Below are 15471 nucleotides of genomic sequence, written 5' to 3' on the forward strand. Positions count from 1 at the left end.
AAAGATTTCTTAGTTGACAGAAGGTAAAATCATAAAAAAAAAAACTTGATCCATTACATGTCATCAAAATTAAAAATGTATCACAAAACTCCATATAGAAAATAATATGCAAGCTACATATTGAGTCAAATATTCACAAAACATATCCACCAAAATATATGATCCAGGAAATATGTCTTTAAAAAAGCTCCTATGACTCAATGATAAGAAGACACACAGCCCAGAGAGCAGAAAAAGATCTCAAAAGAAACTTCAAATTTGAAGATATATAAATGGCCAATAAATGCACACCAGACAATTAATCATCAGGGAAATACAAATTAATACCACAAGAAAATACCAATACCCTAGCAGAATGGCTGAAATTAAAGAGATTGACAATATCAAATAAGAGTTTAGATATGGAATAACCATAACTTTGCATGTGTTAGTCTAGAAATGCCACAAATACAACCACTTAGGAGGAAAAATTATGGCAATTTATTATAAAACTAAATCCACAGCAATTTAAATCTTAAGTATTTACTAAAAATAAATGAAAACATATGGTCACAGAATGACTTGTATGAAATGTTCACAGCAATTTAATTATAACTCAAAACTGAAAACTACCCAGGCAATGGATAAACTCTAGTATATTCAGGTAATGGATTATTGTTCTGCAATCAAAAGAAATTAACTACTAGTGTATACAACAGTATGCATAAATCATGTACAAAGACACATAAAGAAAAAAGAAAGCAGAGAAAAAAGCATCAATTTAGGCCAAATCTAAGATGATCAATATTTTATAATTAGATAGGATTTAAAAGTACTTATTGTAACTGTGCTCAATGTCATAAAAATCACACTTCTTTCTAGAATAGATAATTAGAGAATTTTTTGAATATTTATGTGCCAAGCCCGATGCAAAGCATTTAACGTGGATAATTTTATTTAATTCTTATCAACCAAGCTTATCTTACAAATGAAAAACTACAACAGGAAAAAGTTGAACTGTCTGTCTGAAGTCTGAAATATAACTCAGAAGAATAATTTTTAAGACTTCATAACTCACACCAAAGTCAAACAAAAAGGATAGAATCACTAAGTTTTTAATTAATTTTAAAAGTATGCATGTTGGGATATTCTGCGAAGGGAAAACATCTCAAGAAGACACTAAACAGAATGTAAATTAAACAAGCGTTCCCTTGTGATAAAGATTAACACGCCAGCTGTGCGCACCTGTCTTACCTTAGGAAACTGTTTTACAGGAATTAACACTTTTTGTCCCAGCTTCATGTTCTTATTAATCACCACATCAATGTACTTTTCTTCATCCTTGCCTTCTCCTTTTTGAAACTTCTCTATTTCTGTGGAAGAAAAACAGAAAACCAGGAAGTGTCAGACCTGGAACTTCAGAGACTGGGGGTCCTTCTTAGCTCTATGGTGGCAAGAAACCAAATAAAGAATGCGGACTTCAGATGCCTACAGCTTGCTCAGGTAATGACATGTTCCCGTTTTATTGATGATTCTTCAACAGTAAGTAGGGAAACACACACACGTACACACATACATGTGCTCCAAAGTCAAGTGTCAACGACCCAAGCTCATGGAGGGGAACAATACACTAGCTACAAACATAAAAACAGACTCTTTGAGGTCCTCTGGAATTCTCAAAAAAGGCTGATCAAACAGCAAAGAAAAGCCGGAAAGCATTCTCAGTTTAGCATTACCAAGTACCGACAGCCCGTTCTACCAGCTCTGCCTGTGTCTCCAAGGTGGTTCCCACCAAGAAGGATTCTTTAAGGGGGCATTAAAAGCCCTAGACAGCCTTGTGACAGTCACCTCTCCAACAAAATCTTCCCACCTCACAAGTGACGAGCCCAACCACAAGCTCGTGGCTTTGTTAGTGCTCTTTTCTCTACTGGTGATGCTATTTTGATGATTTCCATTTCACACATCGCCTTCAAGATTCAACCATATTAAATACTACTTTTTATGCAACTGTCACTCTCCTTGACGGGGCAGCAGAATCAGTCATTCCCACCATGGCACTCACAAAGTACTTCATGCACAATTCTATTATCATTCCCAGCTTAGGCCTGCAGCTTCTGAGCAAAGCTTCTAAGGATAAAGATAATTACTAAATCTCCAAATACACTGATTATTTTGTTTGCTTTCTTGTATTATATTATGCTTTGCTTCTGTAAAACTGATCATTCTATATAGAATCTGCATGGGAACAAGATGCATTGAACAGAAGTATGTGAAATATAAACATTTACATAGATAATTCTTGCCATTGTTCTTGGAAAAAACCTTTCGAGAGTACTTTTAATTTTGAAATTTTTCTATAAATAAAATATACAATTAAAAGAAAGTTTCTCCTATATCCATACTCCAGATGTAACAATATACCATGTTATATACTCTTATTTTCCATAAATAAGAGTGTCTGTGCGTGCAGACACAAAATATATTTGAAAATTGTAAAACTAATGGTGGATATGAGCTAAATTAGTTTCGTTTTCCTCAGTAAAAAGCAGTAAGTCACATGCCATTTGCTCCATCGAGTACAACAATTCATGAGTTCAGCTTTAATTAGTATAAGGAAAATAATTTCTACATTTTATTTTTATTTATCCATTTATGCTATAATTGAGAATACCTTTAGCGAGTTAGAAGATTTAACAAAATTAGGTTCACTGAAACTTTCTAGAAAACAGAAGTTTTAATGTATAATACATCAGTCAAGATAGATTTAACTACCTATTTTCTTTTTATATAACAAAGGCTTTTTAATAATTGTTGAGCATTGATAGGCACAATTTAATATTTAATTCTTTAATCAGCCTTCAAAATGTTACTCCTTGTATCAGTGATATTTATCATTTGAAGCAACATGGAAAGTCATGTTAGGTTAAGGTTAAAAAATCACAAAGACTTACGCATTTTACTATATATTAAAGTTCGAGATATCCCTACAATTTTTAAGAAGGAAATAAAAATTAAAAGAAAAGTAACTAATTTCCTCTCCAGATGCTAAAATACCTTGTTGCTACCTTAAGTAAGCTTCGAAATATGCTGAAATACTTCACTGTTTAAGATTTTAGAAAAAAAATGTAAGGCCCGATGCCATGTTGAAGCATGTAGGTGTGCTAGACTTCACATGCCACACGGCACCCGAAACAGCCCCGCCCCTGTCACAGGCGTCACGCAGGTCTGGTTTACACCTCGGCTATTCTACTTCTCTCAGGTCCCCGTGGCCCCCAGTGGTAAAATTCAGAACTGGCCAAACTTCCATTTTTTTAGGCGCCGTTCAATCAACAGTTTGGCATTTTCTACTTGACTGAAGATCGTAAGTAGGTTTATTGTGTTCAGGGTGTCCAATAAAGTACAATGCAAAATAATGGGAAGCAACAAGATGACTTATGAAATCTTGAAATTATCCGTAAATGGGAGTTTCAAACTCTCAAACTCATACTACCACCCCTCTGGGCTTCCCTAGGTCAGGAAGGGACTGGACAGCTACCAAGGTAGCTTTAACCTTTCAGTAAATTGGAGCATATGAAGGCAAACCACAGAAAATCCAGCCAGATGCTCAAGGTCGAACACATAGGGGATTTGACTTTCACTAATCCCCAGATTACATTCATTACATACAGTTTAATGTACCAATGCCATCTCCCAGCTCAGAAATAATAAGCAAAAGTGTGATTAGGTTTTAGATGATGTAGAGGATTAAAATGCTATGTTTTCAAACCATGGACACCAAATTTCTGTCAACTGGGAAAGCTAGTGTCAGTTATGACTTTTTTGGCTTTTTTTTTTTTTTTTTCTGTTTCTGTCTTGGTTCAGTATGGAGCTTCCTAAGCAATGACCACTTACCCTACCAAATATGCTAAAATCCACGAATCCTCTAAGACACAGCCAAATACTCTTTGAATTAAATAAGCTAAATTTTCAATATAAAAAAATTTGGTAATGTAAATTTTCATTAAAACTGCTTAAATTCTCTCACAGAATCAAGCACATCAAAACTGACATTTTCCTTTGTCCCAGCAACTCCATTTTTACAAATTTGCCCTAAAGATATATGTGGATAGATATAAAATATTATACACAAATTTATCCATTTAACACACTGTGTTTAATAGTAGAACACTGGAAATCATCTAAATATCTAGAATTAAGAGCTTGGTTACCTAAGCAAGGGCACAGCCAGTGAGACAGCATAAGTTACTTTACAACATCAGGAAAGATGAAGAACATGAAGACATGTTCTGATGAGAAAAAGTCTCTACCAAATACACTGTTTGTACACATAGACACACAAACACAAGTCACAGTGGAAAGCAGTGGAAGACTATATGTTCATATTCACCTGCATATCCACAGCAAAGAGCTCCCTTCTTACATATAAGAAACGAGTCACTGATTGTCAAGGGAGAAATGCAATGGATAAGAAACAGGAATAGAGACTTCTCACTATATTGCTCTTTTACACTGTTTGAAAAGTTTGAATCATGAATATTTTACCCTTTAAATTTGCATAAATTTAAATTTTTAAATACTTTTGTAGAATTTTTTTAAAATACCAAAACAGAATAAAATATGAATGTATACAGGGATGGTCATGTTTCTATTTTGCATGGCTGAAAATCCAGAGTTTGACTCTCCCTTGATCATTCATTTAAATCCTTCACTAAAATACTCTTTCACTGAAGCTGTGATAAGGATATACCTAGACTGCTCGTCTCACTTGAAGTAACACACACATTTCTGGAAACTACATATACAGTATTTCACTTTGAGAATCCAAATGCAGCGGGGTTCACGTGGTGAGGGTGAGAGGAACAGGGATCTATCCCAATCAGGCGTCTGTCCACAACACTGACTCAATTCTGACACACGGAGAAAGTGCACGGGCTGCTGGGGACAGAACACACAGTCTGTGGGACCACACGGGCAAGCGCAGTGTGCACAGGGCTGAGAAGAGGGGCTGACGGCTCTGGAGCCTGGAATAGTGTTCAAAAAGCTAGTTAAACGTGAGCTGAGTTCCTAGAGGATAAGGAAGGGAGGCTGCCAGGCAAAGAGCTGATGAGTGCTTCAGTGAAGTGAAGGAACCCTGGGTTACACCAGTTCCCTTTCCCTCATCTGACTGAACAGCTGACACATGGAGATTTACTTTTTTTGGTTTCCTTTTCTCCTTTAACAGTACACAAGAGAATGAATCACACAAGTAGTGGTGACAGAGCCAGTTAGTGAACAAGCCGAGACATGAACGCAATTTCCTCACCCCACACCCTGGGTCGCTGCAGAAAGAAGCAGGGTGAGAACAGGGGCAGTTCTCCGTGGCCAACACAGAGAAGAAAGGAGGACAAAGGCATGAAAAGGCAGGCCGGGTTCTTAATGTCTGCATGGATCAGATCCTAAGGGTTCAGTAACAACAGGGGGATGCGGAAAGCAATCCGCTGAGGAGAGACGCCCTCCTGGAAAGGCGGACCTGAGCAGAAATGGAATGGACGCAATGTGGGGAGAGAAGGCAGATGACATCACAGCTGGAAGATAAGACAGTCTGTCCCACGAACAACCAGGGAGGGCGGAACTAGAAGGGCTGATTTCTATTTGAAGTGGACGGACAGCCATCAGAGGAGGCATCAAGCCCTCGGGACACCCCACCAGAGTAAACCACAGGCACTTGCCTTGAGCGCCTCTCCCCTCTAGCATCCAGCCCTTCTTGGCTTCTGAAGCACCCGCTCACTGAGGCTAGAGCTTCTGCACTTGTCTCCCAAGACAGGAACATCTCTGGGGACTTTCTCTTTGGTGCCTCTGCTAAATTCCACTTCCTAGAGAGGCTCTTTTTGAATTCCCAGACTACTTAATCAAAATAAAGTAGCATTTTTACCACAGGTATAACTTCCTATTTAAAGTCTGTCTTCAACAGACTATCAGTCCCCCTGGCCACACGCCCTTAACTCCTTTTATGATCCTGACAATATATTGGGAAGGTTAAAGTATTGTTCACATTTTGCACATAAGGAAAGTTAGAAAATATATTTCTAAAAGTCATACAATTAGCAAGGAACATACCATGACTCAAACCTCAGGTCTCCAAGGTGGAGACACTTTCCCAACCCAGTCTATCAACAGGTCCTTAGAATATTTTGTGTAGCTAACAACCCAGTAAAGCCTATGGTACATAGTGCTTCTATACAGGAAACAAACATTCTTTACAAAACAAGTCCATGAGAGAATGTGCTAATGAACCAATGAATTCCTGTGCGAGCCCACATGGAATCTATCCTTTAAGATCAGAAACTGTGAGTTAGAAACCCTGATACCCTGCAACTCTGTTTATTCCCAGAGCCTCTGTTCTTTCCTGGGTGAATGATCCAAGGAACTGTATTCCATGAATAAACAGATGGCATTCAAAGTAGATAATCTGTAGAGAATTTAATTAAGGACCTATGTATAAAGATGTGAATATCCTAAAACAATAGCAACAACGAATGGTGTGGTACTCTGAGGTTAGGAAGGAAGTATGGCTGCCCCAAAGCTGGGAAGCAGGAAGGGGCAAGGAAGAAAGGAGACTGTGTGGAGGGCAGCCTGGCAAGGATTATAATGTCCTCCGAGGGAAGCAGCCAGCTTGTGCTGACCTAATAGGGAGGAAGCTAAAGCGCACACAATGGGACCTCACTTCCTTCTGCAGATCTGCCTCTGGTGGCTCCGCAAGGAGGGACCAACCCAAGCAGAAGCCAGAGGTAAGAGTGTCTGCTGACGCATCCCTCAGCCCCCAGGCACAGAGCAAAGGACAAGAGGCAGCAATCCAGTCCCCATCTTGGCTAAACTGAAGGAAGCTTTAAACAGAGCATCTGATGCCTCCTGTACATACAGAAGTTCCCATTTGTCCTGATCACATAAAACATTACACAGCAAAGTACTGAAAAGTAATGAAAACCATTTTGAAAGTGAAAGTCACTCAGTCATGTCTGACTCTTGGCTATCCTACGGACTATAGAGTCCATGGAATTCTCCAGGCCAGAATACTGAAGTGGGTTGCCTTTCCTTTCTCCAGGGGACCTTCCCAACCCAGGTCTCCTGCATTGCAGGCAGATTCTTTACCAGTTGAGCCACAAGGAAAGCCCAAGAATACCGGAGTGGATAGCCTATTCCTTCTTCAGGGGATCTTCCCAACCCAGGAATCGAACCAGGGTCTCCTGCATTGCAGGCAGATTCTTTACCAACTGAGCTATCAAGGAACCTCATTTCAGAGATCACTTATTATGACAGTACTAGGTAAATAATAATTGTTATGACTTTGTTTGCAAGGATTCACCGAGTTAAGGGCTGTGCAATTGACATGAAGTCTCTCTTTATTCTAATGAACCTATCTATGATAGGTTTACAGAATAAACCTTTGCTTTACAGAATAAGACCCTGAGGATTCCAATGGGTAAGAAGCTTGCCAAGGGCTGGACAGTTCATAATCTCTTTAGAGGGATTCACACTAAAGTTTAGTTAACTTGAAAGCCTATGTCATTAGCTGTTTAAAAGTTATTTAATAAACATTCATCAAAGGTTCAGAAAAGAGTAAATAATATGTTAGCCTGCACAACAGCTCTAGGGTAAACAGTAATACAGTCAAACCCTGCCCCCGGCCCCCTTGGCCGAGGACCTTAACTCTGTACCAACTTATTAAAGGACAGGGGTTAGCCTGATCTATAAGGAAACAAGAAGTCCATATAAACAGAATGATAATACCTACATGCTCAACATTTAGAAATCTATTTCAAAGTAATATAAGAACCTAGCTGGAGGATTTAAAATGATCTTAAAATATATATAGTGTTCAAAGCCAATGCAAATTCTATCTGACAGATTACTAAAATGTTACTGTGGCTGTTGGTCTAAAAAGATATCTTTTAACCTCCAACATGACAGATGTTTTCACAAAGGAATTATTTTATTTAAGCAATCCAAACCTAACAGAACACCTATTAAACCCAAACCAGAATTGAATACACTAAAACCTGCCCAGACGAGATTGATTCAAACAGCTCAAGATCTTGCAAATAATCTTCCATAAACAAGAAATAAATGGCACAGCAGAATAGATGCATATCACTCTCTAATAAGAATGAATGAGCTCATCACAAATAAACAAAAATAAACCATCCAGGGAGCAAAAAATAGTCAATACTCTAAATATTAAAATGTTTGGAAGTAAACTTACAAAGACAGAGCTAGTATTTGTACACAAAGTATTCTTAAATATATACACACTGCATAAGATTAAAGCACACACACAAGGAAATTCCTCCAGGAAGGAAGAAGACTGACTAGGGGGAGCGGGGCAGGGGAGGGAGGAAAGACAGCTGACCCTTAAACAAGGAGGGGGTCAAGGGCGCTGATCCTCCACCCAGTCCAAAACTCCAGGTATAGCTTATGGTTGGCCCTCCATACCCATGGTTCCTCTGTATCCATGGTTCAGCATCTGTGGATTCAACCATATTCTCTGTTTTTAAAAACTCTGCATATAACTGGACCTGCACAGACCAAACCCACATTATTCAAGAGTTGGTTGTAATTCTACCCATCACAGGTAATTAACAAAAATATAACAATAACACTGATAGAATTTATTTACTGACAGTCCAGTTCAGGTATTTAATCCTTGTAACAATGTAGCAGAAGAGTGGTAATAATTTTACAGAAAAGAAACAGCTACTTAACAGATATCTAGTGATGTGGCTAAGATTCCACAGCAAACCCAGATCTAGGATTCCAATGCTAGTGTACTCTGACCTAAAGCCTCCAGTTTCTTGGTATTATTGAAGTAAAGGGATCTTGACTTTGAGAAAAAATTATTTGGCTTATTATTTAGTTTTGAGGGAAATTAACAAGGTTATTTCAAGTATCAAAAGATATGATGCTTATCAAAGTGATCTGAAAACTGTAACACATAATGCAAATACAGGTTATTATTGCCTACTTAATACAAAGCCTAAATTGTGGTAACTGATTTACATGTATTTCATTGTAGAATGGATTTCAAGAATTTGTGAAACCTATATGATTCTAGAAATTAAAATGCAGATAACTAAAAAATTCTGAGTGCTACTCTGAATTATCATTACACATTTTATCAAATTATTTTCAAGAGAAAAAATGCTTCCATGGTACTGACCTCTTATCTTTCCCTTAAATATAGTGCAATCATTCACCAAACAAAAGGCATCATGGTAGAAAAAAGAAAAATACAAAGATAAGACATGATGATCACTGGATGCACCAGTGAAATGCAAATTTATCATCTAAACAAGGGGAAACACTCAACGACCTTCAGAAATGAGGAAGTTACTAGATTTTGGTACTAAAGTCTAACAATTTTCAAAATAAACTTTTAAGTGTAATGTGTTGTTTTGTTTAAATCATTTTAAAACAATAAAGATTAAGGGATGAAAATCAGAGATGAAATGTTCCCTAAAACTCATAGAAGGAATCTAACAATTTGCACAATTACTATTTCCAGACACCATGCTGGAGGCCCTGCACATGAAGCCCACACAATTCTCAGCATGCTGGGACAGGAATCAACGTCCCCTAGTACCTAGTACGTGGCAGACCTGAAATTTGATTGCAGGACTGCGGACTCTCAAAGGATTTGCCTCTTCTCCGAATTACCACACAACTGGCTTCTGTGAAATAAAACTCATATTTTATGGCAAGACAAGAAAAATTTAAACATAAAGATTTTTCTCCGCCCTTTGGCCTCCTCTGCCCCCTCTTCTGTGCAGCGTGTACCTGCACCACGCATCGACCAAACCTCCCTCCGGCAGAAATACCCGCTCAGCCGTAAGAGCAGCATTCTAGCTTCAACAAGACAACTCCTCAAAAAGATAACCTTCCTTCTTAATCTTGCAAAGGGCCACACTGACCCATGGCCCACTACCTGCTTTGTAAGCTTAGATCTGGACTGTGTAAACTGTCAATAATACATCATTTAATACATAGCCCTCTGTCTCAAAAACGTATACAACTATGCTCTGGCCTCTCATAGGCAGAACAGTTCCCAGAACTTTCCAAGAGGCTATTCTCAGATTATAATCCACAATTTGGCTCAAAAAAAATTTTAGATTGACTGATCAATTTTTGCTGACACTTAAAAACCTCCTAAACCAACAGATAACAAATTAAATTCCACCTCCAACATATGAACAGAATTTTAGAGGACGAGTCAGTCAACTTTACTCATTGAATGTTCACTGTTTACTGAGAAACACAACAGAAGCAACAGAGAAGATCAAGACATGAAAGTGTAACAGTCTGTATCAATTCCAGCATGCTTCTACACACAGTGTGGAGAAAGTAATCACTCAGGGCTCGGGGGCCCATGGTTTTATCAGCCCTAAGTTAATATTGGCTAATTTCTATTCACTCACTTTCATCTGGTAGTAAGAAAAGTTCTGAAATAAGTTTTTATTGAAACCGGGTGCAAAGAAATGTCTCAGTTTCTACTTAAATCACCCAAAAAAGGCAGAAAAATGAACCCAAATGACAGAGAAAAAAGAAGCTAGGCGTTCTGGCCATCCCAAATAGACCAGTCCCTTGGCTCTTCCAAATGACCCAGGATTACTCCTAATATATCCCAACGCATTTGTCAAATGAAGATTCAGTAAACCCCCAGACTAAGTGAAGACAACAATACATTAGGTTAATTCAAGTTAATAATGACTCAAGTCAATAACTATTGGGAAGAGGAATGGGAATAACTACTAAAGATTGGGAAAAAAAGGAAAATCTACTTTTTAGTTACACCTGCCTAAGGGTTAAACCACATTTCTCACTTTTAATTGCAAACATCATTAAGTATACTGCAAAAGACCAGCTATCTTAAACAATTATCAGGCTCCAGAGGTCACCAATTAGAACCCTGCAAGGATTTGAATTAAAAAAAGGTTTTATGATTAGGTGAAGTAATGATCCAAGAAAGAGATTAGTTCTGTTCAAACTGCACTCATTATAAAACCCATTTCCTTTGTGTGAAGATTCAATGTCTTTCTCATTTATCCCGCTGGCATTATCACACTTTGAGATAGAAATATGACTGTACTAATGATATTCTATAACAACCATATAATACAAGCATTTTGCTCTCTATTACTTTCATATCTAATAAGATTACCAATGAATATTTTCTATTGGTTAAATGTACAATAATACTAACTCTGTAGGTGCGACAGACTGTGCAAAATAAATTCAAAGCAGGATACAATCATGCTTTGGCTATACATTTTTAGGTTAGCTTCAGAATCATAACTGGTCCTATTTATGCAGCAGAGAGTCAGAATAATCAGAGGGAAATAATCCTTAAGACATTAAATCATGTTTTCATATAACAATTATTTACAGGTTCGCTTTTATAAAAGTAATTCTAAAAATAAATAGCATGATCAGGATTGCAATCAGATCCCCAGGAACATCAACTCTGATGACGTTTGAAGCCATATTGACAAAATCATGAGAGCTATGCTAGAATAATGAACACCACTAAAAAAGAAAAAAAAAGTGCAGCTTAATATGAGTTTAAAACATACAAGGTGCCTCAAATATTATATTTCCCTCATAACTCAATGTTGTTCTAAGGTATCTAGAAACTGCCAAACAAGCATAAAACACTTTTTAAAAACAAAATACAATTACAGAAGGAACATTTTTTGTCACTCATATTTAGTCATCATAGAAAGTTAAGACACTGGCAAACAATCCAGCAGTGCACATTAAAAGTCACAGCCTCCGAGGACAGGAAATGTCTACACAGACACCTACAAGTACTGAAAACGAGGACACCTTCCCACATCGATTTCAAGTCAGGATGTGTTATCTGTACTAGGTCATTCTCCAGTCATATTTTATTTTCCTTCTCCTTATGAGTCAGATGCTGTCTCTTCACAGAGGACATTCCCACTGGAGGTTTTCTCAAAGGGATTTGTCAAGTTAGGTACAGATCTTCACATTTGAGACCAAGCTGTACATTAAAATCATTTAGGAACTTATAGAAAAATAACTACACTAAGGTCCGTCAACAGCATTCCTCTGTTCAACTATCAAGTACCTGGTTAAGCAATCATGTATTCTAGTGGGTTCCACTTGTCAAATCTACTGACAACGGACTCATCTATTTTAAGGCTAAATATACAGCTAACTTTTAATGTCACGAAACTGCACCACATGGACAAACGAGACAGAATCAAAGGATAAACACAGAGCATTACTCTAGCTAAAACTAATGACAAGTATCTCAGGTTGATGTCTGACTGCCCTCTATTCTCTTTTCTTAAACACAGAGGTCAGATAATTTATTGATCTATTCTGTGAGTCTCAGTGAACTCCGGGAGTTGGTGATGGACAGGGAGGCCTGGCGTGCTGCGATTCATGGGGTCGCAAAGAGTCGGACATGACTGAGCGACAGATCTGATCTGATCTGATCTGATGAATGAGTAACAAACTAAGATGAGAACACAGAGACTAACAACATGGCCAGGAATCCAGAAAAGTGTTCCCTAGATTTTCAAGAATTTACCAGTTTTCAAGCAACAAAGGTGATTGGCTCACCAACGGGCCACAGTCCATAATCAGATACACAATTAATGTTAGGTATCACCATTTCATCAGAGAAGGGGGACGAGAGAAAGATTGAGGAGAAAAGATGTCTAAAGGGGCTCTGTAAGAGAGAAAATAATGAAAACCAAGTTGAAAAGTTCCGTTCAAGACAAAAACAAAACCAACTGAAATAACAGAAATGGCCACCCTGAAGGGTAAAGGACTGAGGAGAGAATCACTGACTCGCATACAATTATTTCTGTATGTCATGCAAAAGAGGGATTAGATTTGTCAGGATTAAGGCCAGTGACATAGCATTAATATTGAAAGAAAGAGAGAAAGGAGCTACCATTCATTTTAGAGATGAAGATTTTAAAAATAACATTTTCCAAAGATGGAATCTAAAGATGGCTATCTTGAAGGAATTTTAAGTTCATCCATAGAGGCCTGACCAGCAGGCTGGACCCACCTGACAGGAACATTATAGAAAGGATTCAATTACCTGACGGCAAGCTAAACTTGAAGGTTCCTTTCAAGCCTGAGATTTGCATACATCCCTATCATTTGTCTCACTGACTAGCTCTCATAAACACAAAACTGTGTTATTAATCATCACATGCCCAGTACTGAGGTCTGCATCATGAATATAACATGCATTCAAAAAATATTTGTTTAGTGAATGAGAGTGAATGATGATATTCTTCATGGAAAAGCACAGTAAGATTTGATGAACCTTTAAGAATACCCAGCGTCTGAATTAAGCAAAACGAAAGTCATCTATCTGCCTTTCATTTTCCTAAACAAACCATCTCTGCCAGTTACTAAGCACCATCTCTCAGCTCCATACACACCCATCAAGAATGCTGGACAGGGAACTCGCAAGCCCTGCTTCTCTGCTGCCTGGGGCTCCCACTAGGTTCTACATCTGGGAGGCCAGAGCAGGGTGCCATCCCTTCCGTTTGCTCCAGTTCCTGGCAGCGTACAGAATAGAGTTTCCAAAATTCTGGCTATGACTCATTTTTCACACACACACCCCAGCCCCAGTCTTTGCACCAGGTCAGCAAGCCAGGACCCCCTGCTCTGAGGCCTGAGTCACTGGACTTAACGGGTCTTGGTCCCAGCTCCATGGAGCATTTCCTCCCAAATGTCTTCCCTTTGTTCCTCCAGCCCTGGTGGTTCTGGCTCAAGGCAGAGCCCGTGTTACTATTTCTGTGTCCCTTCAGTATCCCTCATTTGCTTTTTCAGTCGAGTACTTCCCTAACCAATCCTTTCTATCAGATCTCCTTTGTTACAACGCCTGCTATGATTTCTGCTCTCCTTACGGACACACCACCTTGGTGAGTTCCCAGAAATACCGAGGACAATGCTGGACATCTCAGGACTCTGTGCCAGGTGCCATGCTAGGCCCCCACCGGCCACAGAGTGGTGAGTGAAGGACAGTGAGGTGGCAGGAGGACACAGGCTGGGGGCAGTCCCAGCCTGACCACTAGTGGGCCTCTGGCAAGTCACTAGCTTCGCTGAGCCCTCCTCTCTTCATCTGTAAAAACAGCAGAGCCCACGTTTGTGTGACCCAGCCCCAACTCTGGGGGCCAGAAGTCACTAATCTAACGGTATCAGCATCTTCTAATTCGATGCTTCTAGTTCAATATCACTTGGAAGCCCAAATAAACATCTTCAGACCAGTGATTTATGAATGGTAAGAAGGCTTCCTGGCAGCATCTCTTCACCTGCTGAGAGCGCTTTCTTGCTTGCTCCCTCTGTCTCAGGGGTGGGGGCTGCTGTGTAACTGAAGAACTGCGGGTGGCCTGTTATTCCCCACTCCACCTCCACATATACCATAACCATCACCATCAGAGTCTGGGAAACCGGCATCTCCATAATGACATTAGCATAGATGGTCTCTATACAATGGAACCATAATGAATATCCTGGAGGCTGAATTATCTGAGCTACATCTCTGATTTCCCCTGTGAAAAGCACAGGAAGACAATACAACCCAGGACCATTCGGCAGGTGATGTTTACCTTGTGAGGCAGACCTATCAACATCCTAATCTGAGAAGCACAGAGTAAATGTCTATGAATATATAACCATTCAACACACTATTCAGAGGAAAAAGTGTTTATCATCTGCAAAACATTTGCTATTCCAAGAACTAATTAAGTTTACAAACTGTGTTGTGAATACCAGAAGGCAGTAGACATACAAATCATATTGTTAATTATGCCTCTGACAAAGAAACTATTCCAGGTATTACATACAAATGCTACAACCAGCCAAGTCCTTTACATTCCATGATCTCAAGCTCAGGAACAAATGAAGCCAAAACATGAGTAAAAATGAATATAAAATTAAGTTGCTTAGAGGAAAGTTCAAAAAGAGCCCTAAGTGACTACTTAATTGCGTTATTCTGTCACCGTTTTTCCTCATGGCCCCCCCAGAGCAGCCCACTAACCCAGAGCCTCCAGACAAGCACAACTGTCTAGCTTTTTGATATCTGCATTGAGAGAGTATAAATTAATGATAATATGGGGAGAAAAGAGCTTAATTTAATGAGACTTTAAGTGATAAAAACATGGGTTCAAATCACAGACCAGCACTTACAATTGACACTGGGAAAAAAATCAGCAAGTCACAGGGCTCTCAGCCCCAGGCCATCAGTTAGGGACACTGACACCCACGAAGGGTCGCAGGGATTCATGGTACACCTCAGGCACTCTGTCTCAACACATGCACAGCAGATTCCAACCTCCTGCATACTCCAGACTTCGGTACATTAATGCGTACAAAGGCATATATGAAGAGAGGGCTAATAAAACTGTAATGAATATTTAAATATTAATATAACAAAAACAAAGATCATCAGAAGAGATCAGAGTCACA

At 39.0% G+C, this 15471-nt stretch overlaps 1 protein-coding gene across 4 annotated transcripts in view; it reads right to left on the minus strand.

Moving 5' to 3' along the window:
- Positions 1-15471, minus strand: part of KHDRBS3 (KH RNA binding domain containing, signal transduction associated 3) — a 152823-nt gene that overhangs the window by 96752 nt on the left and 40600 nt on the right. For all 4 annotated transcript variants that reach the window (XR_009497082.1, XM_059893349.1, NM_001083512.1 and 1 more), the window contains exon 2: positions 1234-1352. Coding sequence is in view for 3 of the 4 variants with exons in the window: in XM_059893349.1 (XP_059749332.1) it covers positions 1234-1352 (119 nt within the window). In the remaining variant the exon portion in view is untranslated. The remainder of the gene's footprint in view (positions 1-1233; positions 1353-15471) is intronic.

This window comes from Bos taurus, chromosome 14, assembly GCF_002263795.3.
Source record: "Bos taurus isolate L1 Dominette 01449 registration number 42190680 breed Hereford chromosome 14, ARS-UCD2.0, whole genome shotgun sequence".
NCBI lineage: Eukaryota > Metazoa > Chordata > Mammalia > Artiodactyla > Bovidae > Bos > Bos taurus.